General features: G+C 53.9%; 8 protein-coding genes across 8 annotated transcripts; 5 read left to right on the forward strand and 3 right to left on the reverse strand.

Moving 5' to 3' along the window:
• Positions 1-1,926: 1,926 nt before the first annotated feature.
• ACRALDRAFT_1039836 (uncharacterized protein) lies at positions 1,927-7,870 on the forward strand. The gene is made up of 3 exons (XM_071015156.1): positions 1,927-2,694; positions 2,772-5,729; positions 5,821-7,870. The coding sequence occupies exons 1-3, from the start codon at positions 2,503-2,505 to the stop codon at positions 7,129-7,131; spliced, it is 4,461 nt and encodes a 1,486-aa protein (XP_070876613.1). The 5' UTR covers positions 1,927-2,502; the 3' UTR covers positions 7,132-7,870.
• A 468-nt stretch (positions 7,871-8,338) lies between these two features.
• On the forward strand, positions 8,339-9,851 carry ACRALDRAFT_1060924 (uncharacterized protein). The gene has a single exon (XM_071016328.1). It carries the CDS (start codon positions 8,755-8,757, stop codon positions 9,706-9,708), a length of 954 nt encoding a protein of 317 aa, XP_070876614.1. The 5' UTR covers positions 8,339-8,754; the 3' UTR covers positions 9,709-9,851.
• A 426-nt stretch (positions 9,852-10,277) lies between these two features.
• On the forward strand, positions 10,278-12,505 carry ACRALDRAFT_1074575 (uncharacterized protein). The gene is made up of 2 exons (XM_071018259.1): positions 10,278-10,884; positions 10,966-12,505. The coding sequence occupies exons 1-2, from the start codon at positions 10,399-10,401 to the stop codon at positions 11,788-11,790; spliced, it is 1,311 nt and encodes a 436-aa protein (XP_070876615.1). The 5' UTR covers positions 10,278-10,398; the 3' UTR covers positions 11,791-12,505.
• Positions 12,506-13,108: 603 nt separating this feature from the next.
• On the forward strand, positions 13,109-14,959 carry ACRALDRAFT_2057302 (uncharacterized protein). Its single transcript, XM_071021805.1, has 5 exons — positions 13,109-13,204; positions 13,308-13,386; positions 13,451-13,553; positions 13,625-13,914; positions 14,070-14,959. The coding sequence occupies exons 1-5, from the start codon at positions 13,161-13,163 to the stop codon at positions 14,706-14,708; spliced, it is 1,155 nt and encodes a 384-aa protein (XP_070876616.1). The 5' UTR covers positions 13,109-13,160; the 3' UTR covers positions 14,709-14,959.
• Positions 14,945-16,474, reverse strand: ACRALDRAFT_1060926 (uncharacterized protein). Its single transcript, XM_071016329.1, has 3 exons — positions 15,903-16,474; positions 15,657-15,808; positions 14,945-15,574 (listed from the first exon to the last, which is right to left on the reverse strand). The coding sequence occupies exons 1-3, from the start codon at positions 16,252-16,254 to the stop codon at positions 15,254-15,256; spliced, it is 825 nt and encodes a 274-aa protein (XP_070876617.1). The 5' UTR covers positions 16,255-16,474; the 3' UTR covers positions 14,945-15,253.
• Positions 16,475-17,725: 1,251 nt separating this feature from the next.
• Positions 17,726-19,104, forward strand: ACRALDRAFT_2040017 (uncharacterized protein; the record flags this gene model as incomplete). Its single annotated transcript, XM_071021012.1, has 2 exons — positions 17,726-17,810; positions 17,882-19,104. 2 exons carry the CDS (start codon positions 17,726-17,728, stop codon positions 19,102-19,104), a joined length of 1,308 nt encoding a protein of 435 aa, XP_070876618.1.
• Positions 19,105-20,063: 959 nt separating this feature from the next.
• Positions 20,064-20,899, reverse strand: ACRALDRAFT_1068149 (uncharacterized protein; the record flags this gene model as incomplete). Its single annotated transcript, XM_071017531.1, has 3 exons — positions 20,064-20,197; positions 20,263-20,616; positions 20,695-20,899. The coding sequence occupies 3 exons, from the start codon at positions 20,897-20,899 to the stop codon at positions 20,064-20,066; spliced, it is 693 nt and encodes a 230-aa protein (XP_070876619.1).
• Positions 20,900-22,118: 1,219 nt separating this feature from the next.
• ACRALDRAFT_1074577 (uncharacterized protein) lies at positions 22,119-23,804 on the reverse strand. The gene is made up of 2 exons (XM_071018260.1): positions 23,240-23,804; positions 22,119-23,099 (listed from the first exon to the last, which is right to left on the reverse strand). The coding sequence occupies exons 1-2, from the start codon at positions 23,768-23,770 to the stop codon at positions 22,314-22,316; spliced, it is 1,317 nt and encodes a 438-aa protein (XP_070876620.1). The 5' UTR covers positions 23,771-23,804; the 3' UTR covers positions 22,119-22,313.
• Positions 23,805-24,473: the final 669 nt, after the last annotated feature.

A 24,473-nucleotide genomic window follows, 5' to 3' on the forward strand; every position in this document is an offset into this window, starting at 1 on the left:
GTGCCTCGTATCTCTGTATTAGTGTATTACAGAGGCTATATTTCCTACTTCTACGAAGTGTTCCCAGATGGCTTCTCGCTTGGGAGACAATTGCAGTAAAGTGATACAAGACCCTAATTTGTCCCTTCCGGGTCGGTGAGGTTGGTTTGCATTGTATTTTTCCCCCTCTTTTTTGGTGTCCCCAACTTTGTGAGACAAGCAGAAGAGAGCCAGGACACACCGCACGTTGTGCGAAGGGATTTGGCAAGACGCGTGACGATGGGAAGTACGAAGCAGGCACATGCTGTCGTGTCTATGGATCCTTAGAACGTATGTACATAGTGCATGTTGTGGATAGCCCTTCAAGTTTTGGCTTTCATTCCGAACCAAGGCCAGGAGTATGGTAATAATTCGGGTACCTACTTCGTAGTTTAATGGATCGTCCCTCGCCTCGCAGTAGCGCCTGGGAATTTGCCAAATAAATAGGGTGGCTAGCATGATTGAGAAAGTGCGCGAATGGTCAACGGATATGAGATTGGGGCGACGTGTCGGTTTTCCAAGTCATTGTCTCGGGGGACGGAGGGCTGGACGGGGAGATTAATCACTGTGTGGATTGTGCAGCTAGCATTAATAATTTGCCGCCCCTTGCTGGAAATGCAGCTCTGCGATGCGTTTCGTCGGAAGTGCCATAGGCTTCGATGGCTTGAATTGTCAACAATAAGATCATTTTCTAGAGCAACGCCTGAACCAGCTCATGAACTCGTCACATGTATGGAGACTGATACAAACAATGCATCGTCAGATCTTTCGGAGCCGACAGGGTAGCAGTGCAAGACTGGAGCGGACGAGATGTGCGACAAGGATTTGGATGGCCTGCCAGCCTTGCTCACACGTGTAGAAGGATTGCTCGGATCTGACTCCGAGGGGGGGGAGCAATACGGACACGGGTTTTATGGTTAATAATTCGTTCGTGATTCTCGCCTCAACTTCCTCCTCTTTCCCCTTCTCTTCTTCGTTTTTTTTTATATTTTCCCACGCATTATCAACAGGATCATATTCATACGAGATGGGGCTAGTCTCTGCGAGGTTGGCACGGCACGGGAGGAAAGATTGTTCTCTTATAGCGGGATGCAGTGAGCTAGTGCTCTACTACCCGCAGTACCTACCAAGTACATCGAAAGTATATGTACCTCCGTACCTAGGTATCTCGCAACACAGCTCGGTCGATGAACGATCGATCATTGGCACGATACACTACCTGCCCTACCTTGTAAGTACTTCGTACTACGCACACTCAAAGCGGGTAATTGTGAGCATGTACGTTGTATGCGTATCCAAAAATCTATTCGGTGATCGCTAAATGGGATCCACTGGTTCGAGATGCTCAGCTGAAGTCGTTTGTCTGGTGTAGTGTACTGTACGTATGTACACTGAAGAGAGTGGCCTCGCGAAGTACCTGACGGAGTACGAATATGTCCTTGAAAGATGATACCCAATCTTTCGTAGTGTACCAGGTACGGAGCGGTTAGGTAGCTAGCGGTACAGGCACGCCGTATGCATACGACGTTACCGACATCTATCCGCACATTCTGTCCATGGAAGCTGGCTGGAGGTCCTGCACTCTGGTACCCACTGTCGTCGTCATTGGGCCCACTCAAAAACTGTACGTTGTACGTTGTACCTACTGTTTCTCCCACTGCTACGCTACACTGGCATTTTCATCGTTCAGGTCCCACCACCACCAAGCAATCAAGTGCTACCCTAATTACACCTACAGGAAAAGTGTAGGCAATTAGGTCCTTAATTGGGCAGGCATTGGCAACCCAGTCCCTGGCAAGATGATCCAAGGATTCTGATCCCTAACCGGCTGAACTGGCCTTCTCTAGCTTCTTCCGTCTTGTCGCCGGCTACCGAAAAGTCAGTAACCACCCACCTCAAACACTGCCTCTGCCTCCGCTAACGCTAATGCCAACGCCAAAGTTAACACCAACACTGGCCCTGAAACTTGAAGACTTTATTGTCTGGGACCTTCCAATTAGGCTCTAAGCTTGTTGCCCTCATTCTCTCGTTCGTCTTTCGCTAGCTTCATCACTACTCAGCCACGCTGTTCTCACCATCTTTGTTCTTTACTTCTTTTCACTCGGACTCTATTCGTACTTCGACCTCGGACCAGGCCACCAGCCGATCCTTTCTCCTTCTCTCCCTCGATTTACTCACCTCTGCACCTACTCCGCACATCCCATCTCTGACATTTGTCCTTCCCGGTTCCGTCTTTTTCCCCAATTCGTCCTGGGATGCCAGTTCGGCCACATTGCCTCGTATCGTGGCTACAATTGACAACCCACATCTGGTTCCCCTAGCTTCCTATTCGAAGTGTCTCGGCTTTTTGTCTGGTAAAACCAGACTCGTTCGCATGCGTCACTACGTAATAACACAGTAGACCCGTCCGTCGTCCAATTGATACGACCGTACTGCTTCTTTGCCGAGGAATGCTCCCTTAGTCTGCTGGCATCTTCCACGAACATGTCTACGGCCACGGAAAAGAACGAGCTCAGGATCGAGGGCGTCGTCGAGTCAGCCCAAAACCCAGAAACCAACACCACCGCCGATGATGTCCAACAAAAGATTCTCGAGGAGTCTAGGAGGGCCGGCGTCACGGCTCTCACCTTTGACCCTGATGCGAGCATCGAAGAGAAGAAGCGCCAGGCCAGAGCTGTGAGTCCGGGATCTCCCAGCGGCTTCCAGCCACTTCATGCGCCCGCCGCTGACCGCGAGTTCTCGCTTCTTTTTAGGCTATCCCCGAAGGCTTCTCCAGTAACCGATCCCGTGGTGTCTCTGTCGTGACCGACGTCGGTGATGACCAGGCCCCGACAGCCGATCTGCCACCACCAACTAAGGCGGGCGCCATCGAACTCGAAAGAGACGAGGAGGGTAACATTGTGAACGATGACGACACTGCCCCGAACGGTGAGAAGCCGTTCGAGCGCACTGGATGGGCCCCGCGCATCGGCTGGCCCGTCGAGACGGAGACCGAGAGTCTCTTGGACCATTCCACCTGGCTCGAAAATAATATTCCCGACACCCTCTATGGTGACTGGTATCACAATGCCGCCATCATTGTTTTTGCCTGCATATCGTCCTGGCTGGTCGCTGTCTTGGGAGGAGGTCTGGGTTGGATCTTCATCGTGATGGCTGTCTGCTCCACCTACTATCGGACTTCGATACGACGCGTTCGCCGCAACTTCCGGGACGACATCAACCGCGAGCTCTCGTTGAAGAAGCTGGAGACGGATGAAGAATCGCTTGAATGGATAAACTCCTTCCTGGTCAAATTCTGGCCCATCTACCAGCCAGTCCTGGCCCAGACCATCGTCAACGCGGTCGACCAGGTTCTGAGTTCCGCAACGCCGGCTTTCCTCGACAGCTTAAAGCTCAAGACTTTCACCCTTGGCACCAAGCCTCCCCGAATGGAACACGTCAAGACGTACCCCAAAGCTGAGGATGACATCGTCATCATGGACTGGAGATTTAGCTTCACCCCCAATGATACGGCCGACATGACTGCTAGACAGATCAAGAACAAGCTCAATCCCAAGGTCGTCCTGGAAATCCGTGTCGGCAAGGCCATGATCAGCAAGGGCCTCGACGTCATTGTGGAGGACATGGCATTCTCCGGCCTAATGCGCCTCAAAATTAAACTGCAGGTACCCTTCCCCCATGTCGAGAAGATTGAGATGTCTTTCCTGGATCGCCCAACCATCGACTATGTCTGTAAGCCTCTTGGTGGAGAGAAGTTCGGTTTCGATATCAACTTCATCCCTGGGCTTGAGCGTTTCATCCTCGAGCAGATACATGGCAACCTGGAGCCCATGATGTACGCGCCCAATGTCTTCCCCATTGAGGTGGCGAAGATGCTGGCTGGCACCCCGGTAGACCAGGCCATCGGCGTGGTTGCTGTCACTCTCCACGGCGCCCGAGGCCTGAAGAATCCTGACAGATTCTCCGGCGAAACCGATCCTTATGCCGTCATTAGCCTCAACAGAAGACAGGAGTTGGCTCGGACAAAGCATATCCGGGATACCTCCAATCCCCGGTGGAACGAGACGCACTACATCATCGTTACCTCCTATAACGATACTCTCGACATCCAAGTCTTTGACTATAATGACTTCAGGAAACACAAGGAACTGGGAGCGGCTTCGTTCCCGCTGGAACGCATAGAAGAGCTCAATGTCCATGAGAATGAACAGCTGGAGGTCATCGCCGACGGAAAGGCTCGCGGCATGGTTTCCGCCGACATTCATTTCTTCCCCGTGTTGGGGCCGATCAAGTTGGAAGACGGTAGGGAAGAGCCGCCTCCCGAGTCGAACACCGGTATTCTTCGATTCACTGTCGAACGAGCGAAGGATCTGGACTCCTCCAAGAGTCTCGGAAGCCATCTCAACCCTTATGCGATTCTTCACCTAAACGGGCGGGATGTGCATCAGACAAAGAAACTTAAACGGACCAACAGCCCCATTTGGGAAGATGGCTCCAAAGAGATGCTCATCACGGACAGGAAGCACGCTAAACTGGGCGTTACCATCAAAGATGATCGTGATCTCGCTGGCGACCAGGTCGTTGGAAAGTATCAAATCAAGCTCGAAGATATCCTGGAATACACGGAGAAGGGTCAGGAGTGGTTCCAGCTCGCCGGGGTGCCCACGGGACGGGTCAAGATGAAGGCTCAGTGGAAGCCCGTCGCAATCTCTGGTGTTCTGTCCGGGACCGGTGGCTACGTCACTCCCATTGGCGTCATGCGCTTCCATTTCAAGGGCGCCCGTGATCTGCGCAACTTTGAAGCGCTGGGCAAATCCGACCCCTATGTCCGTTTGCTGCTTTCGGGTCTCGAGAAGGCACGCACCGTCACTCACTTGAACACCCTCGACCCAGACTGGGACGAGGTCTTGTATGTGCCAGTTCATTCCAACCGGGAAAAAATCACACTCGAGGTCATGGACGCCGAAAAGCTGGGCAAAGACCGCAGTCTAGGTCACGTGCAGATTGCCACCGGAGATTTCGTTGCGCAGGACGAGAACGGCGAGTATCTGGTTCATGACCAGAAAGAGTACAGGGAAGCAGGCCTTCGACTCCACGGCAAGGGCATTGCCAAGGGTATCCTCATCTACAACGCTGCCTTCTACCCGTGTCTAAACATTGCCGACCCCGAAGAAGAGGAAGACGAAGAAAAGCAAGAAGAGGACGTGGCATCCGAGGAGACTGGGGACTCTCTCGTCGCACGGTCTGCCACTGCCGGCAAATTCAACGCCACCCTAGATAAGCCACAGTCGGTAGAGTCTGAACCAACGTCGCCAAAGTCACCAGTGACACCCGCAACACCCACCGTGGGCAGGCCATCCAGGGACCTGCCTAGTCCGCCCAAGTTGCACCTGTCCCCCGAGCAGCTGCTCAAATACGAGAGTGGACTGCTTATCTTCAGGTTGATGGAAGCCGAAATGCCCGAATCCAACACGCAGATCGAAGTGTGGGTCGACGACATGGCCTTCCCGTCCTACACATCTTCCGCCGCCAAACATAGAAAGCACAAGTTTGACGAGATTGGAGACTGCGTCATTCGTGAGATTGACTGTTCTCGCCTTACGCTCAAGGTTCGGGAAAAGGGTCAATCGGTTGAAGGACGCGAGAAGGACAAGGAGAATACCATTGCGAAACTGCAAGGCGACACCCTAGATACCTTGAAGCAGTGCTTGGTAGGTTATCCCCCAGCCCCCTTTTTCCGGGTCCCGAAAGGGCTCGAGAATTTGCCCCGCCGTTGCTGACCGCTGCTCACCATTTCTCTAGAACAACCCCACGACCCTGAAGCTCAGGGACAGGGACGGCCGGCCCTGCAATGTCAAGATCAGTCTCAAGTACATCCCTCTGAAGATGAAGCTGGATCCCAGCGAGAGCATCAACAACATGGGCCATATACGTATCGACGTGCTGGACGCCGAGAATCTCCCCTCTGCGGATCGCAACGGCAAGAGTGACCCTTACTGCAAGTTTGAACTCAACGGCGAAGAGGTGTACAAGACCAAGGTGCAAAAGAAGACTCTACATCCCGTGTGGAACGAGTTCTTTGAGATCCCAGTGCCTTCGCGTACCGCTGCCGATTTCAAAGTGGTCGTGTGGGATTGGGACTTCGCCGACAAACCGGACTTCCTTGGCAGCGCAGCTATCAACCTTGAGCAATTAGATCCCTTCAAGCCCAGCGAGACGAGGCTGATTTTGGATGGCAAGTCGGGTTCCATCCGCCTGAGGATGCTCTTCCGGCCCTCGTATGTAGCTCGCACTCGTCAGGGAACCTCGACATTCTCCGGCACTTTTGCCGTTCCCGGGCGCATCGTCACTGGAGTCGCTGGCGCTCCCGTCAAGGCTGTAGGCGTGGTCGGCTCGGGCGTCGGTGGAATTGTGCGCAACATCTTTTCTAGGGACAAAAAGGACGATGACGACGAGACGACGGCGACCTACGATACCCCCACAATCATGGAGAACGGAAACGAGCTCAAGCGATCTACCGTCCTGGGTCCCATCCCAGATGAACCAGAAAGCCCAATCCGTACGCCGCCGACCACTGCGAACCCTGGCGCTACGAACGGGCCAACACTCGGCCACAACAGGAGCAGGAGCATCGGCGCATCATCCGTCTACAGCACCAATCCCGCAGGCCCTGGATCTGGCCTTGCCGCCATTACGGTCGTTTCGGCGTCTGGTTATCCGCCGTCTTCTCAAATCTATGTCGTCCTTAACCAACTGACACCCAAGACAAAGACAGTTGGGAAAACGCAGCATTACAGGGAGTCGAGTGGAACCGTGACTTTCAACGAAACGTTCAAGTGGGTCTGCACACCAGATACGCAGTTCAAGATCGTAGTCAAGGGAGACAAGACATTCCGCAGTGACGAGGAATTTGGCGAGAGCCTCTACGTCGTGGACGAGACAGGTGCAGCGGTTGAGAAAGAGATCAAAGTCGGCAGTGGCACCGTCGTGATGAAGAGCACCTTCACCCCATCCGGTGACAGCTCTTCCGTTCCCGACAGTCCCAAGTCCTCTATCCGTCGTGGCTTCCTCGGCAAGCGAGAAAGCAAGAGCCGCGAGGGTACCCCTAGCTGAGGGTGCCGCTCCGTCGAGCCTACGACGGTGAAGGCGCCATGGGACGTTTAGCTGGTATTTAATTGGTTTGTCGTTTCTTTGCGTTGTCCCACTGTCTCTTCAATATTCAGTATTCAGTATCTCCTTTTGCTTTGGGTTGGGGCTCAGGTGACGATTGTCGCTGAGGGTGGACCGGGGCAGGCAAGGGTCGGGGATCAATGGACGGACGAGCTCCAGGCTCGGACTCGGAGGGAAAAAGAAAAGTATAACATTAAAATCCCCTTCGACAGACACGGGGAGTGTCGAAGAAACGACGTTCTGGAGTCGGCCGGAGAGGTGCCGTCCACCATGTTTGTTTTAACAAGCCTAATGATACAACATCCATAGTTACACGCCGCTCGCATGTTTGACAATCTGGTGCTCATACCATCGATGACTTTGGCAGCCTTTAAGCCCCTGGCAGTCGAAGTAGTTCCCTTCGATCCATCTCGAGTCAAATGCCAGGTACAGCCTTCAAGTGAGGCAGCGGTTGGCAGCGCGCCAATGGGAACATGCTCACTCTCTAAGAGTCGTATGTATCCCAATGTCAATAATCGAGGCTGGGAACATGTTAAATGAATGCTGTTTTTCTGCTTTATTCGTACAGCCGTTTATGAAAGACGCTGTTTTGATGGTCATTGTGTTTATTTACGGTGTAGTATAGATAGATGGATTCAAGATGATACCTTAGTCAAGGTGGGGGATGGGATGGGCGGCTACTTCGAAGTACCTATCTTGTAAGTACCTTAAAAAAAGTGGGGAATTGGTGCGGGTACCGTACAGTAAGGGTACTTCGTAAACGCGGTCCTGAGGATCCTGAGCGCGGAGCTTTGTGTGGTTTCTAACATAGCGCAAACGAGTCGTAATACCGATCGAATTCTTCTTCCTTCCCTGAATCAGCCAGCATTTTAGGGTGCCCCAAAGATTACGACCTGTCGGCAACATTCATTTCGGTTTGGCAAAGGAGCTGCCTTGTTCGCCCAAAAGTCGCCCATCATGATGCACCCGGAGCGCCAGGCGTACGTGGAAGAGGCCATGGACGAGGATAAGGGCATTGCGCTTGAAGATGTTCCCGTTGATCATGATTACGATATTCCCTCCGCCTCCGCTGGTTTAGGATCCGAGAAGGCCTCTGCGGTCCTAGCCCAGTTTGAGCGAAAGCGACTTGCTGCGAGCATTGCGGTCCCCACGGATGATGGGAGGGTCCGCGCGAACCTCAGAGAGCTCGGAGAACCCGTCACGCTATTCGGGGAGGGTCCCGCCGAAAGGAGAGATCGCCTGAGACAACTGCTGGCCATTCAGAAGGAGCTTGCTGGTCTGGAGCAAGCCGATGTCGAGATGAAGGATGCAGCGGACGAGGCCGAGAAAGAAGGAGAAGAGGAACAAGAAGAAGAGTTTTATTCACGAGGCGGCCCGCAGCTTCTCGAATCGCGCGTCAACATTGCCCAGTTTTCCCTACCACGCGCTAAACGGCGAATTCAGTTCCAAAAACAAGAGTCGACAATACCCCTCCGAACCCACGTGAAGTTTCGGAAACAAATCAAGGAGAAGATACAGGGCTTCGAGTTGCAGGGCAGTCAGACAGCAGGCGATCGACACGTTAGCATGACGAGGATTGCTCCCAATGGCGAGCTGGTCGCAGTCGGCAACTGGGGTGGCTCAGTTAGGCTTATCGAGATCCCGAACTTGACGGAGAGGCTGAATCTGCGGGGTCATACCAACAAAATCAGCGGTCTGTCGTGGTTCCCAGGGGCCACGCGTCCGGAGAGGAACGTATCTCCAGACTCGGTCAATCTTGCTTCCGGGGGTGCTGAAGGCGCCATCCATCTCTGGTCATTGAAACAAGATACCCCGCTCTCTACGCTGAGTGGGCATAGTGCCCGTGTGTGCCGAGTCGAATTCCATCCTTCTGGCCGATACCTTGCCTCTGCATCCGAAGACACGACTTGGAGACTGTGGGATGTCGAGAAAAGTTCAGAAATTCTGCTACAAGAGGGCCATTCGCGAGGCGTCTACGCCGTGAGCTTCAATACGGACGGTTCCCTCTTGGCCAGTGCTGGCCTGGACAGCATTGGGCGGATCTGGGATATGAGGTCGGGCCGAACCGTCATGATTCTCGACGAGCACATCAGGCCCATCCACGCCCTGGACTGGGGCACAGACGGACACAGGGTCTTGTCTGGATCGGCTGACGGTTGGATCAAGTGCTGGGATGTTCGAAAAGTGCAAAGTACAAGCTCGCTAGGCGGCCACACCAGCGCCGTCTCTGACTTGAGATGGTTCAAGGGGCTGGACGACCCGGTGGATGGCACTCCACCGGGCGTGGACGACAAGGGAGCTCAGCAGCCGAAGAAGTCGGGAAGCTTCTTCGTCTCGAGCGGGTTCGACACCAAGGTCAAGGTTTTCTCGGCCGACGACTGGAGCCTTGTCCATACACTTAGTGGACACACAGGGCCTGTTGCGAGCGTCGACGTGAGTGGCGATGGGAAGTGGATTGTGAGTGGAGGTCATGACAGAACCGTAAAGCTATGGGGACGCAATGACATGGAGGGCATATGAAGTCGCGGATTCTCTCCTAAGCCATAGTCTGGCAAGGCATGTCTTCTAGATCTCAGCAAACATGATACCCATATATATTTCCAGCTCTTTCCACCGGAGTATCATCCGGGGTATCGTCCCCTTGGCAGCTCCAGTGCAGTTACATTCCACACGAGGCTGGGATACGTTAGGATCAACTTCTTGACTTCCTCTACAGCGCCATGTGGTAGTTCCAAGTCGTCGAGTCAGCAACACAGAATTTATCTCGCCATGGGATCCATTGTATTATTCCATTACTACAGTGCTACGGTTTACAATAATCAACTGACCGTCATGGGTGCCTGCTCTCTCTTGGATTGTCTTCACTGCTGCGTAGAGTTTATCGTTTTCCGTTGCTGATGTTGCGTCACTACTCAGTACAAAAGTACGTTGTACCGTTACGCCACCCGCCGCAATCGGTACGAAGTAGAAGACTGCACCGCCACATCACCTGACCCAACTCTTTTAAGTCGGTCGCGATAAGATATGGGTGTCGGACAATCGAGTTGAAAGCGCGGTCCAAGGTAATTCATCCATCCATCCATCCATTCATTCATTCATTAATAAAATCGAATCCACCCAGCAAAGCGTATCTCCCGATGCACAACCGATTGCCACATACCGACTGTCCCCATGCAGACCGCCTGATATCCTTTTATTATAGTCGCGGCTATGGCAAACATTGATCGATGGCGCCCCCCGCGCGAAGGGTACCAGCCTCCCACAGTGGCCGCGGTGCCCCAACCAGTGTCTTCCTCCAGATCGCCCATTCGACAGCTGCGGGACGTTCCACCAGCCGTGCCTAGTCCTCCAACGAGCTCATCACGAACATCACCGCCACGGCCTCACTCCCGTCGAGACGTACAATCTTCCCAGCCTTCGCAACCTTCGCCACTTTCCCGGGCACATACTCCATTACCGCATGGGAAGAGGCAGTGGTACTTCGACACTGACGAAGTAGTCAGCACGCCGACAGTCCTAGATGGAATCTCTCCAGCAGAGGAAAGGTTACGCCGTGCTAAGGGCGTGAACTTTATCTACCAGGCTGGCGTTATGCTGGATCTTCCTCAGATCACCATGTGGGTCGCTGGCGTCTTCTTCCATCGGCTCTATATGCGATATAGCATGGTCGAGGAGAAGGGCGGTATCCATCACTATGTGAGTACATTTCAACTACTACACCTTTCGATTTTCGTGAAACGGACTGTGGCCCAAATCTGACAAGTCTCAATTTGGTAGAACATTGCTGCAACCGCCCTCTTCCTCGCCAATAAGACGGAAGAGAACTGTCGCAAAACAAAAGACATTATTATCACAGTCGCCAAGGTTGCGCAGAAGAACTCGAAACTCATCATCGACGAGCAGAGCAAGGAGTATTGGCGATGGAGGGACAACATCCTGGCTTACGAAGAGCTCATGCTGGAACTCCTGACATTCGATCTGATAGCCGACAACCCATATCATCCGATGTTTGAAATGTTACATCGCCTCGATATCGTGCAGAATAAGAGCTTGCGACAGTCCGCCTGGGCGTTTTGCAACGACGCCTGCCTCACCTACATGCCCCTTATACTGGACGCCAGGGATATCGCCATCGCGGCCATCTTCTTCGCCAGCGTCCACACTTCCCAACAGATCTCCGACGTGGACGATCAGCCGTGGTGGAAGGCTGTCAATGGCGATGAGTCCAAGTGCACCCTCGCCATTGACATAATACGCCAGTTTTATACCGAGAACCCCCTCCAGAAGCGCAACCGAACACTGCCGTCGCCGGCGTTCGACATTGAGAGCACACGGCGGCCCAAAGATCCACCAGGTGACAACCTGTCTTCGACCGCAGGAACTCCGCGCGATGCTGACAGGGCCAACGGCGGCGGCCGCGACGATACAACCAACACGGAATCAGGGTCCCAGGCGACTGTGAGGGGCGCCGCCAAGACCAATGGGAACGACATCCTCTCACCCGCGTCAAAGAGGAAAGACGCAGACTTGGACGCTGATGGCCGGGATAGCAAACGAGCGAAACTGTCGGACGAGGATGAGGGTGAAGTCGTCGAATCTTGAACGAGACGTGGCTCGACTCATGACAACTACATCGCATTCTCAACCCTTGGGCGTGGGCTCGGCGTTCAAGGGGAGCGTTTCGTCTTTGGAATATGACTTGCACTGCTTGCTTAGTAGTGGCTACCTCAAAATACGAGGAGACGAGCAACATTTAACGCCCCTGCCTTTTGCCTCTTGCCTTTTGCCCCCTTTTTCTTTTCTCTTTTGTTTTGCGTTTACTTTTTTTTTTCCTCATCTCCGGCACATATTTCTCAGTGTACAATTACCATACTTTACGATATCAAGGAGGAGGCTGGGTATGGGGCTAAAGCAGTACCATCACCAAAATTGTTCCGATGTAGGAATGCACGGGGCCAGCTTGGAATACGTCCTGGAGCACGGCGTTCGCGAGAGGGGGTGGTGGGGGAGTAAGAGGAGGGTTCAAGGGAAGGCATCACGTCCGTCGAAGTCCTGGTTTACATTGCCTTGGAGAATTATTCAAAGGCCGAAAGACAAGACCGCAAGCTATAGAGTGGGTGGGCGACTGACACCCATCACTATATCACTTGAGAGAGGTCACAGGCAGCTGAGAAACGAGCCTGGCACCAAAAGGTGGTGGGGAATATCGTTGACTATAGCGGCAGAAGAATAACAACCATCTTCAGTACTCAAGCTTTCGTCATTGCCACCGTGGAGAACTTGGTAGACCAGACACTGCATATCTTCTATACAGCTGCGTTTTGAGCCCTGAAAATGGTCAGAACCGCTGACACTTCCCCGAGAAGTCCTTCAAAACGATTGACCATTCAAGTTCTCGGCGTGGACGAAAACCGGCTTGTTCGCCGGTTTGATATCGAGATTCAACCCTGGCCAGGAGCCATTGAGATGTTGGTCGAACGGATCTCCTGCTGTCTTCTGCAGCTGCAGGATGAATTCCAGAGGCCAACTCCGCCCCCTTGCAGCAAACCCACTAGAAACCCAGTCCCAGTCGCGTGGAACCAACCCCAGTCAATCCCAAGGGCCCCGAGGCCGCGCAGAAGCTACTGTGTCTCCGTAGACTGTAGTATATCGCACGTATGACAGAGGGATAAGTCCTGACGTGTATTGGGCATCACATCAACTACGCTGTCAGGATGCCAAATTACAAGCCAGAACCTATCTGATGGACTGACTTTCTGAATCGGGGGTTTGGCACAGTCTTCGGTGTATCTCGGTGTATGTCGGTGTAGGACAGTGCGGACCCACCCCCGCCCCCACATTCACCGAACAGTCGATCTTCCGCAAAATATCGTTGCTTCTCCATCGACCAAAGCCCCGACATGAGCATTGCGGGATGCGTCGATCAGGAAGTTTACGAAGTACCTGCTTGCTTTCACTAGTACCAAGTCAAAATGGATAACGGAGCTTGGGACGATGTTCCCTGCCCCGACCTTCAGTATGTGCCTGTCGCTCACCTACGGAGCGATGTCCAACCCTGCACACACCTCACCAGCGACTCCGTCAGACAAAACGGATATCGGTGCTCACATCAACTCTAGTCCCCTCAAATTATTTGACGCTGCCAGGCGTCAGGACCGGTTTCTCTACGTATCCGCCCCAATGGTGAGATACAGCAAAGTATGCATACCAAACGCTCCGTTTTCCAGGGGTTTAGACTCAATTGTAACAACATGTCGGTTAGCTTGCGTTTAGAAGGACTGTCTATGAGTATGGAACAGATATCTGCTTCACTCCCATGATCCTCTCCAAGGAATTTAATCGGAGCCATTTAGCGAGAGACAGCGGTATGTCTGTCGTGTCTTTCTGCCACCCGATGAATTGCAGGACAGCATGTTTCTGACCGAGAATCTACAAGACTTTACATTATCAACACAAGGGCCACAGCCCCCGACTATCATTCAGTTCGGGGCCAATAGCCCGATCGAACTGGCACGATCATCGTCTCTGGCAGCGCCCTACGTCAACGGCGTCGATCTGAACTGTGGATGTCCCCAGTCATGGGCTTGCGCCGAAACCCTAGGTGCCGCGCTGATGGGGCGCCGGGAACTCGTAAGAGACATGGTAATCGAGACCCGTGAGAGACTTGCACGAGATGGCTGGGCCGTCGGCAAAGAAAAAGAGATGGAAAACCCCAAAGGACGTAGCGTTAGTGTCAAGATTCGGGTTCATACGGACCTCCGGTAGGTTTGGAGTCGACCCGACTATATTCCAGGGCCCTCTCCCTGCCCCCCGGGACGACGACTGACGAGACATCAAGGAGAACGATGGATTTTATCGACACCGTCATAGGCCACCCTCAGGACCGCCATATCGACTTCCTCACCATCCACCCTCGGACGCGGTCCACCCCCTCCAGCGCACCTATATTCGGCGAGTCTCTCGCCATCCTCGTCGAGAAATACGGCGATACCCTCCCCATCCTCCTCTCGGGAGACGTCTTCTCCCTCACATCCCTGCCGCTTTCACCCCTCCTCTCGAGAAGCCCCCAGACTTCTACCATTACAACATCCACAGGTCCATCTCGCGCCTTGAGCTCCGCGCCACAAGAAAACGGCAGCGCCCTGCACCGGCACCCGCCAGCCACCTCGTCGTCAACACCCTTCAGACCGAGCACGACCAAACTCGCCGGTCTCATGTCGGCCCGCGGCATCCTCGCCAACCCGGCCCTCTACGCCGGCCACGAAACCTGTCCCTGGTCTGCTGTCGAATCCTTCCTCCGCCACGCCGCCCGCGCCCCGCTCCACCTGAAGCTCATCTTGCACCACCTCAACGAGATGTGCGGGCCAGGTATGGGACCCGACAAGCGTTCGCTGCTGTCCAAGGCGGAGCGCATACAGCTCAACTCGCTCACCAACATGGTGGATGTCATCGATTTTATGGACGACATGATTGAGCGCAAGACGGGGCGTGTGGGTGGCGTGCCGAGGCAGGAGGAATAGAAGACGAGAGTTGTCAGCTGAACCACTGGGCATGGCGACGTGACGGTGTAGTGTGGGAGTTTCTTCTCTGCTTTTCCATCTCTTTTACCACGGAATGATCAATGCTGTTTTTCAACACACGACTTTGCCTGATCGTGCCCACCGTCTGTCTGTCCCAATGTAACTAGCCAGCGACATGCTCCTTAGCAAAAACCAATGCAACGCGACACGTTTGTCAAGGTGATCCGAGGAACCCTGGGTAACAGTATAAGAAAAAATTGTATTGCACCTCGTGGTCTGAACTCCGTCCATGCCTGTAAAGTACACTTTGTCCAACGCGATTGCGAAAAAACCTGCAGCATGCAGGGAAATTCGGAATGATTGCCCTTCGCCGGCATCACATTTTCCCCATATTCAGGCTCTTCAGTCACATGTTAACCTCCTCCACTAGCCTCCCCTTGTCATCCTCCCTTTACTCCCGTTCTCACGGGAAGGCCCCGCCCCCACGCACCCCCAGTCCTGTCCAATACCTGTACACGATTTCGTCCTCGACCCTCGGCCAGCGATTAGAACGCCATCTGCTTCTTGATTTCAGCGATGGCAAGGCCGGGATTCAGGCCCTTGGGGCATGCCCTGGTGCAGTTGAGAATGGTATGGCACCTGTACAGGCTCATGGAGTTGTCGAGGGCCTGCTTCCGCGCAGCGCCGCGCTCGTCACGCGAGTCGGCCAGCCAGCGGTAGGACTGGAGGAGGATGGCGGGACCGAGGTACTCCTCCGAGTTCCACCAGTACGAGGGGCACGATGTCGAGCAGCAGGCGCACAGAATGCACTCATACAGACCATCGAGCTTCTTGCGGTCGGCCTTGGTCTGGCGGTATTCCTTGCCCTATTCTACTGTTAGTGGACCAAGAAAAGGAAGATGACCTCATGTGTGAGCGAGGAAGACCGGGGGGTTGTTGGGCACGTACGTCTGGGGAAGGGGTGTCTCTCTGCAGGTAGGGCTTGATAGACTTGTATTGCTTGTAGAAGTGGGTGAGATCCGGCACTAGATCCTTGACGACGTAGGTATGCGGGAGGGGGTAGATCTTCGTCTCAGCGCTGTCATCGGTATTGATGCGGCCTGGTAAGAATGTTAGCTCCGTGTGTTGAGACGTGCGGTCGAAAGATTGGGTACGACGTCATCCACCAAAGAATCCCAATGACGTGCCACTTACACAGGCAAGCAAGGGTGTTCTGCCCATTGATGTTCATGGCACAGCTGCCGCAAATACCCTCCCGGCAACTCCGCCTGAAAGTCAGGGTCGGATCCAGCTCGTTCTTAATCCGGACGAGGGCATCAAGGACCATGGGTCCGGTCTTATTAAGATCCAAGGTGTATTTCTGCATGCGCGGCTTCTCGGTGGGTGTGTCGGGGTTCCAGCGGTAGACCTGGAAGGTCTTCATGCGAGGATTCTCGGACGGTGCGTCGGTGACCGAAGCCATGGAACGAGTGAACATGGCAGGGCGGAAGTTGGGCTTCATCGCCGAGCCAAGGACTCTGGCTGAAGTAGAGCGGAGAGCGGCCATGGTGGCGGACGAGGACTCGTGGTTGTCAAATGTGTTTTGAGGACAGCTATTCGTGCGGGCGGAAGCTGAATTGCGCGGACAGTTTCGGCAGGGGAAGAGATCAAAGCCGCGTGCTGAAAGCTGATGGTTATCCGCTCAGGCGTCAACCGGCCTTTCTGTTTGATTATACCTGTCCAAGGTGAAATTGTGCCAGTGGCTGCAACTCAAGTCAGTTTCTTACAAGTCAAAGACATCATGGAAGGTTTGGTCTCCCCTTCGGTCCTCGGCTATTGCGAGCAGGTCGAAGCGGGTCGACCAATCAACGACGATGCATTTTCAACCCTCTCGCCGCGCAGGAAGGGACGACTCGGAACGCTTAGGACCCACTTACTATCGGAAGAGACAAACACGTGACGGAGCGGGAATACCCCGGATACCTGGGCGTTCCTGGCTCATAGCTGTCACGTCACACTCCTGAGATATTACCTATACCTCTACTTGATAGTTAAGAGCACAACGGAGGAGTTCTTAACAATCCGCCACCACCATGATACCAGTTACAAGTTGAAAGTTAATAAAAATTCAAGTTGGTCGGAACTTTTGCGCCGCCACTTTATAGTAACTCGACACAATTGTCGAGAAAATGTACCCCACCTACCCACACCTATAAGCGTGGTGTCGTAGGTACGTTTTCTCGACAGTTGTGTCTAGCCACGGTAAACACAATCATGTATTCGTACCTATGTGCATAATAATTGGAGTTGACCACAGAGATATACAACGTAAACAGAGAAGCATCACAGTGACACGGTATCGCTGCGGGAAATATACATCTCTTCAGAGCAATCCTAGCAGCCGAGATCAGAGGACTCGAGCGTGGCGTGGCTCCGAGTCTCGCCGATCGGGGTGCCTCGGACCTATCTCTACGCGAAGGACGATGGAATCGCGGAGAGATGGAATCTTTTTCGGTGGCTCTACTTCGAATCCCAACTAATCAACAGAGAGTGAGCATGAAACATTAGCAACGGATGTATTGGCGAATTATCGGCCCAATAGATCCGTCGCAGAGCAAATTGAAGGTGAGAGAGACCGTGGACGCCGAGCGGCTCATTTCTGCACGAGCCACTGGATTTCCACGTGACATATATGTGTACTTCGTAGTCCCATTGTTATGTAAGCACTGTACCTACCCTTGTAGCCCAGGTACGCGATGATCCTGTGAGCATCTGGAGTCCCTTTTGAAAAGAAGTTGGGTCACTCTGCGTCGTCCATCCCCTAATAATTCCAAAACCCACCCACCCATATTTTCGTCGCTGGATCAATTGGAGTTTTTTTGGCCCTCGATATCTGACTCGGGAATAATGGCTACGGACTTCAAGGCTTGAATTTCTTTCCTACTACTTTCTTTCTTTGTACACCGACCTTTCGATATGCCGAGGGGGAGGGTACAACACCTGCAGGAACCACGACATATTGCAGCACACCCAAAGCAATGGCTGCATCGCTGATTGCATCTCGTCACCAACTACCATCGCTCTCACCCATCCGTCCTCTCTATAGGTTAGGTAGGAATATATGTACATATATATGCACCAGAAGTTTTCTTAGTTGAAGAGGCAGGACTGATGAAAAACCCCCCATCTCCCAGCCCTCAGCCGCACCCGCGCCCAACCCTTTCGAATGGCGATCGATCCGCCCCCGTCCCGTCACGATAGACGCTCCTTCTCGACGACAAACTCCTCGAAGTCACCCACTGACTCCAGCGGTCCCTTCACCTTCCATGTAGCCGCCTCCTTCACAGGGAAAGACCGCCGTTTCGACCCGACCACGCACGTCTTCCACTTCGACTCCTCCAACCGCTTTCCACAGACAAGGGGAAACAAGTCGGCCCGCCCGGACAGCGGCCATGACGCCTTCTTCGTCAGCCGCGTAGGCGACACCAATGCCGTAGCCCTCGGCGTCGCCGACGGTGTCGGCGGCTGGGTCGACTCGGGCGTCGATCCCGCAGACTTCTCCCACGGCCTCTGCGAGTACATCTCCGCCGCGGCCGACGAATATCACGAGGACCCCGAGGATACCGCCGAGTCCAAGACCCCTCACCCGCCTTCGGCCCGCAGCCTCTTGCAGGTCGGCTACCAGCTCGTCTGCGAAGACCCGACCATCCGCGCGGGCGGCAGCACCGCCTGCGTCGCTGTCGCGGCACCGGACGGCACTCTTGACGTCGCCAACCTCGGCGACTCTGGTTTCATCCAGCTGCGTCTCGGCGCCGTCCACGCCTACTCGGAACCACAGACCCACGCTTTCAACACCCCCTTCCAGCTCTCCGTCGTCCCCCCTTCCGTCGCCGCCCGCATGGCCGCTTTCGGCGGCGCACAGCTCAGCGACTTTCCCCGCGACGCCGACGTCACCCATCACCAGCTGCGCCACGGCGACGTTCTTGTCTTTGCCAGCGACGGTGTCTGGGACAATCTTTTCAACCAGGACGTCCTCCGCATCACTCGCCGGGTCATGACGTCTTCCGGGGCTTGGGTCACCACGACCCCCGGTAGCGACGGGGAAGCCGTGGCAGGAGACAAGGGGGAGATCCGCGTCATCGATGATTTACACGCCCTGACGACGACGCAAAACCAACCCTCGCCTTCCTCGCGTTCCAGGTTACCAATCAGCCTCCAGAGCGTCCTCGCGACCGAGATCACCGCCGCCGCGAAAGCCGCGAGCATTAACTCCAAACGGGACGGGCCCTTCGCCAAAGATGTACAAAAGTGGTATCCCCATGAAAACTGGCGGGGCGGAAAGATAGACGACATTGCCGTCGTCGTCGTCGTCGTATCAGACGAGTCGAGGGCCGGCAAGCTGAAGAGCAAGCTCTGAGCGGCGAAGAACACTTGTCGCGTAAAATTGTTCACCCGATAACCGGGCGCGACCTAATCGAATGTGTTTAATGCAGATGTATCTGCAACCTTTCATCGTGGTATATCCCTCCATCTATAGGCGCTGGTTGGCGATATATATACGGGGCACAGGATCGAAACCAGGGGAGGATTGGGTTCATACCTACATCTGTGCGCATATCGTATATAGACGTGGATTGGGCGAGCCACACTGCTCCAAAGATCACATTTGGTTCGGGGGAATGTGTGGATGGCATAGCTGTGGAGTGAGTGTACTGTACTGATTACATTTTGCCTGGTAGATTCATGAATTTGCATGTAATTCACCAGTTCGACTGGGCGGTCCTAAGACAACTTCGTAACCTTGCTTGTGCGATTCGAAGCGATTAAGATGGATGCTACAAAGCAAGTACATACACACGCCTTAGCGCAAACGTGCATGGATGGCCTCAACGGGAGCCGGCTGTGACGGCCATCGCGGATCGGGGGATGCAGAGTGCCTTGTATTCCCCTATGCGGAGGCGCTCATCGCGCCGGCTCTCACCTTACCCGAGATATGCAGGTACCCGCAAAGCGAGGGACTGCGCATGCCTCATACATGTTGGTATAACGAACAGGCAAACGACCTCTTACGGTTTCCCTTAGTTGGGGAGGAGCGAGCGAATACCCCGGCGAATGAAGACATGTCCGTCGCATTAGAACTAATGATGCTGGCAAGTGCACGAATTGCACAAGTGCCATGACATAATTGATAGAAGCAAGCCTTCCTGATGATACCTCATCATGTCACGAATTTACGAGACATAACCCAGCCCCATTCCGTACCATGGTGCCTCACGGGCTCAACATGCCAAGGCCGTGAGTTACTACATAAGGGTCACATCATCCCAAACTTCGTACTAATGGCGCATCCCTGGCATCGCTTCAACGCATCAGAGATTACTGAAGGTAGAGAAGGGCGGCAACGGTTAGGCCGAGCAGGGTGAGAGGGCTGCCAAGGCGTCCGGCACCGGCGTCGGGGACCTCGACGCGGTCGGACTCGCTGGGCATCGCGTCGTCGGACTCGGTGGCACCTGTGATGATCGGTATCAATAAAACGTAGTCACGAAAACATGGATGGGACCGGGATAGGACGTACTGGCTTCCTCCGACACCGAGGAGCTAACCGACTCGGAAGCAGAAGAAACTGCCGAGCTAATGGCGGAAGAAATGGCGCTGGAGATGACAGAGGCTTCAGTAGAGCTGGCAGCGGCGGAGGTGCTGGCCGGAGTATCCGACGTGGTCGCATCCGAGGGAGTGGCAGAAGTGGCAGAGGGCTCGGCCGACGGTTCGGCGGACGGGGTTACCGAGACGGCAGAGTCATCGCCGTCAAGGGGGAACTGGACGCTGTAGTTGACTTCACCACTTCCCTCATCTTCGACCTGGAAGTTGTACGTGTTGTCCGCAATGTCCGCAGGGACAACCCAGGTGAAGGAGTCGCCCGTCAGGCCCTCTGCAGCGTCTTAGTTAGCACGGCGAACGGAGGGAAAACATTTATTGCGTTGGCATCGACTAGAGGACTAAAACGTACCGGCAAGCACCTCGATGGTCTGGAGGTTGTCCGGGGGACCAGTCTGGAGGCGGACAGTGACGGGGCCATCATTGCCGGTCCACTCCAGGGTGAACTCCTCACCGGCGACAAGGTCAAATTCCGAGTTGGTGATGATAAAGTCGCCATTCTGGGCCTGGACGAAAGCAACAAGGCCAGCGAGGGTAGCAAAAGTAAACGTCTTCATTGTGGGCGTTGTGTGTTCTGGGACAGGAATCCGGTTATTGAGGCGGGTTATGAAGTCAAGTGAAGAACTGGAGGAGCAGAAATCTTTGGGATTAGCAAGTGAACGGACACGCTCCTGGATTATGTTGCCGAAATGGAAGGAGGGGAGAGTCGGTGCAGCATGGAAGAGAAGAAGAAGAAAGACGGTGCAAGGCAGAGACACAAAACAGAGACAACATGTGTCTGCCTACGTTTGCTGGATGAGACGACAAAAACAAGAAGAAACCGAGCCAGACAGGATATGGTGATAATGAGCGGCGGCAGGAGCCGCGCGCGACGGAGGGAGATGTAAAGTGCTGTTTGGCACGCAGACTTACATCAGAGGCCGGCTGGTGGAACGCGGCGGATGACCGAGATGGGATGGATACAGTAATACGAAGTATTAAGGGGTACCCGTAGTTTGAATTGTTGATGATGCTGATGTTGTGTTGTTGTTGCAGAATGTTTTAAGACCACTTCAATGACAGACCAGACAATACGACGAACAAGAAAAGAATGACGACGTAAAGTGAGGATATTTGAACGAGAGACGACGAGTTTGACGACGACCTGGGCGGACAGGGAGAGGAAGGAAGGCTTGACAACTGTCACGAAGGAAGGAGAAGATCAAGAAAGGCTAAGCGAGAAGCGACGGCGAGGTGGAAAGACGGGCCCTTAAGAAATGAGAGGTGGGAACCTGGGGGGTCATCACAATTCGATGCCTACCTGTGTGCTTGATTTCATGGGACCTGATAAGCAAGGCTTGGCTAGAACCAGTTAGGAAGAAATTACCCCCTAATTTAGCCTGGGGCCCCAGGCCTTGGTTGGAATGAACGACGGGTTAGAGGAAATGAGCATCGTCCACCAACGGGCTCCGCCGGCGAAACCCCTGGTCAAACTTGCAAGCAGGCAGGCATGAACTCCGCGTCGTCTCCCATTCCTTCCATTTTGTACGCGCCAATAGATCACCCCACACAAATCAGAAAGAAGTGTGCTGTAAATGAGTACTGTACATATACCGATGTAGGTACAGTACAAATAAGGTAGGTATCTAATATACAACACTGTCATGGGATTCGATGAATGGTACGGCGTACGGGAACATGATTCGTTAGGTTGTCGAGTAGCGAGTAGCGTAGCGCCTTCTTTCCCCTGACCTATCCTTCCCGTCTAGAACACCTCGGGATGAAGTCAGTCAGGTCCACACTCGCGCGGCCGGCCCGGGGAGGAACGTAGAAGTCAACGTACGTTGTACGTACACTGTACTTATTAATTGTGCTCTCGGTACGATGGGTGATGTACCCAGAGGTCTGGCCCATTCCCTTCATTGAGAATGGAAGAAAACCACGTTGGTCAGATTCGCGACCAGTTTGGCTGGGGAGAAAAAGCCAATCCGATCACAAGACACAACGGACGACGCCTCGCACAACGCCCTCCGCCTCTTCTCTCAATTGTGTCACTGTCGCCCCTTTGTCCCTGGCCTTGTCGATAAAGTCGTCCAGGGACCCGCCGACGCCAAAGTACATTCGTTTGGCCCCTACTAGGGCCTGGCACTGGAACTGATCTCCGTCTCGCGACGACGACGACGATCGCTCCCTGGCAAGAATGGCAAACATCATTTCAGTAAATGCGTCGAGGGCGAATGGCGAATAGATCGTCTCGGCGCCCAGTACCAGCGTCTCGTGGTCCTCGTTCCCCGTCGGACCCGAATTCGAAGTTACATTCCCATTTCCAGTCTCGCTCTCCTTTTCATTCTCATGCTGTTTCATCCTGCCTTGACTCACGCCCTCGCCGTCTCGGTCGTCGTCGTCGCGTGGGCCTGTGCTGAGGTCGAGACTGTAGATAAGATCCATCAGTTCGGCCGACCACCCTCCGGAGACGAAGTTCAACGAAATGTCGGACGTGATAAGGAAGTCCCCAAAGGCAGTGAGAACCTCGGGTGTCAGTTCGAGTTCCCCCTCGAGGTCGAACGCCCCTTCGAGCGCTGTGCAGCCGCGTGACTGATGAGCGAGAGCCCAGGTGAGGATGAAGTTTGGCAAGGTCACCAACTGCAACACTGTCGGGTTGTAGTCGGCGAGGACTAGAAACAGCGGGGGTTGGCGACCAGTCGCGTCCGACTCGACTCGGGCTTTCATGGCCCACTGAAAAATTGCCAGCGAAGGCAGCGCTGTACCGCATCCAAGCTGTTCAGACCGTTGGCCTCCCACGGCCGCTCGTCAGTTGATCGACCTTTTGTTTTTTTTCCCCTCATGTTTTCGCCTTCTCCCACATCGCATTCTGGACTCAAATCCACCGCGGGACTGTGTTTTCAGGGAAGTCATACCTCGATCGCACGGAGCGGCCGTCGTCGCGCCATATCCATGTGCTTCTCGGCGGCCAGGACCTTGACAAGATCGACGCTGCTCTCCCAGCTTTTGAAGCCTCCTTCGTAGACGCCCGTCTTGATGTCGTGGGCGCCGAGCCCTTCCGGTCCCTCGCCCCCCTCGCTATCCTCGGTCTCGGCCTCGGCCATCAGCTGAACTCGGACATCCCACAGCTCCCTGCGCGGCAGTTCAATAGTGCTCCCATCGTCCAAAGTCACCTCCAGGAGGTCGTACGCAATTTTTGACGGCAGCTGTTGAAAGATATCCCGCAAGTCATGTAGCGTGGGCGGTAACTGTGGTTTCCCAGGGACGGGGAATGCGCTGGCTGTTGCTGCTGGCTGTTGCTGATGCGACTGCTTTTGGGCCTGGGCGTTGGCAGGATCTGACAGGGTGTGTTTCTCAACTTTCGAGGCCAAGCTTGTGACTTCTTTGTTCAACTCTTCTTCTTCTATGTCATCGCCTCCAAAGGAGAATGTGAATGATGATGCCATCTTTGGAAAATCTGGATCCGAAATTCGCTTGCGCTGGTGTTGAACGTGGGGTTCTTGGAGGGGCACGATTCTGTGTCCAGCATGGAACCCCGTGACGTTTATGGAGCTGGTTGACCCATGACCAATTGAATTGCAGTATTTCTGCCGATATGGACTTCATCAGACGAGTAGCGGTAAATGCACACCCCCTGGTTCGCATTGGTTATCCACCTAACTGTATTAAGAAGGATTTCCTAGACGCCGTGCCTCGCTTATTCTTGACCTCCGAAGCCCGAGTACTTCGTACTGTGAACGTTGTACGAATACATCACGACACGGGAAGAACAGCCTCATTTTTGCAACACACACCTTGTCACACAAGCCACAAACACATTCGAAATGCGGAACAACTAGAAGTAGATATAGATATCCATAATCGCGGGAATCTCTGTAACATAGATCTGCAGACATTATTAACACGGTCAATCTGACGCTTACATACAGTCTATTTCGTTGGCTTGTATCAATACAGTTACGTTGTAAAACAACCGCTGTATGACAACTTCTTACATGGTTCATATAAGGCATTTCACTAATCAGTCCGGCCACCTAAAAGGTTGCCCACCAACAAGATTCTGATGCTTATTAGCACAGGCGCAAAGGTCCCAGCTGTATCGGGTGGAATTGCGATGTCGATTCGCCCTGTTAATCCACCAGTTTCTAA

This window comes from Sodiomyces alcalophilus (assembly GCF_042370955.1).
Source record: "Sodiomyces alcalophilus JCM 7366 unplaced genomic scaffold ACRALscaffold_2, whole genome shotgun sequence".
Classification (NCBI taxonomy): domain Eukaryota; kingdom Fungi; phylum Ascomycota; class Sordariomycetes; order Glomerellales; family Plectosphaerellaceae; genus Sodiomyces; species Sodiomyces alcalophilus.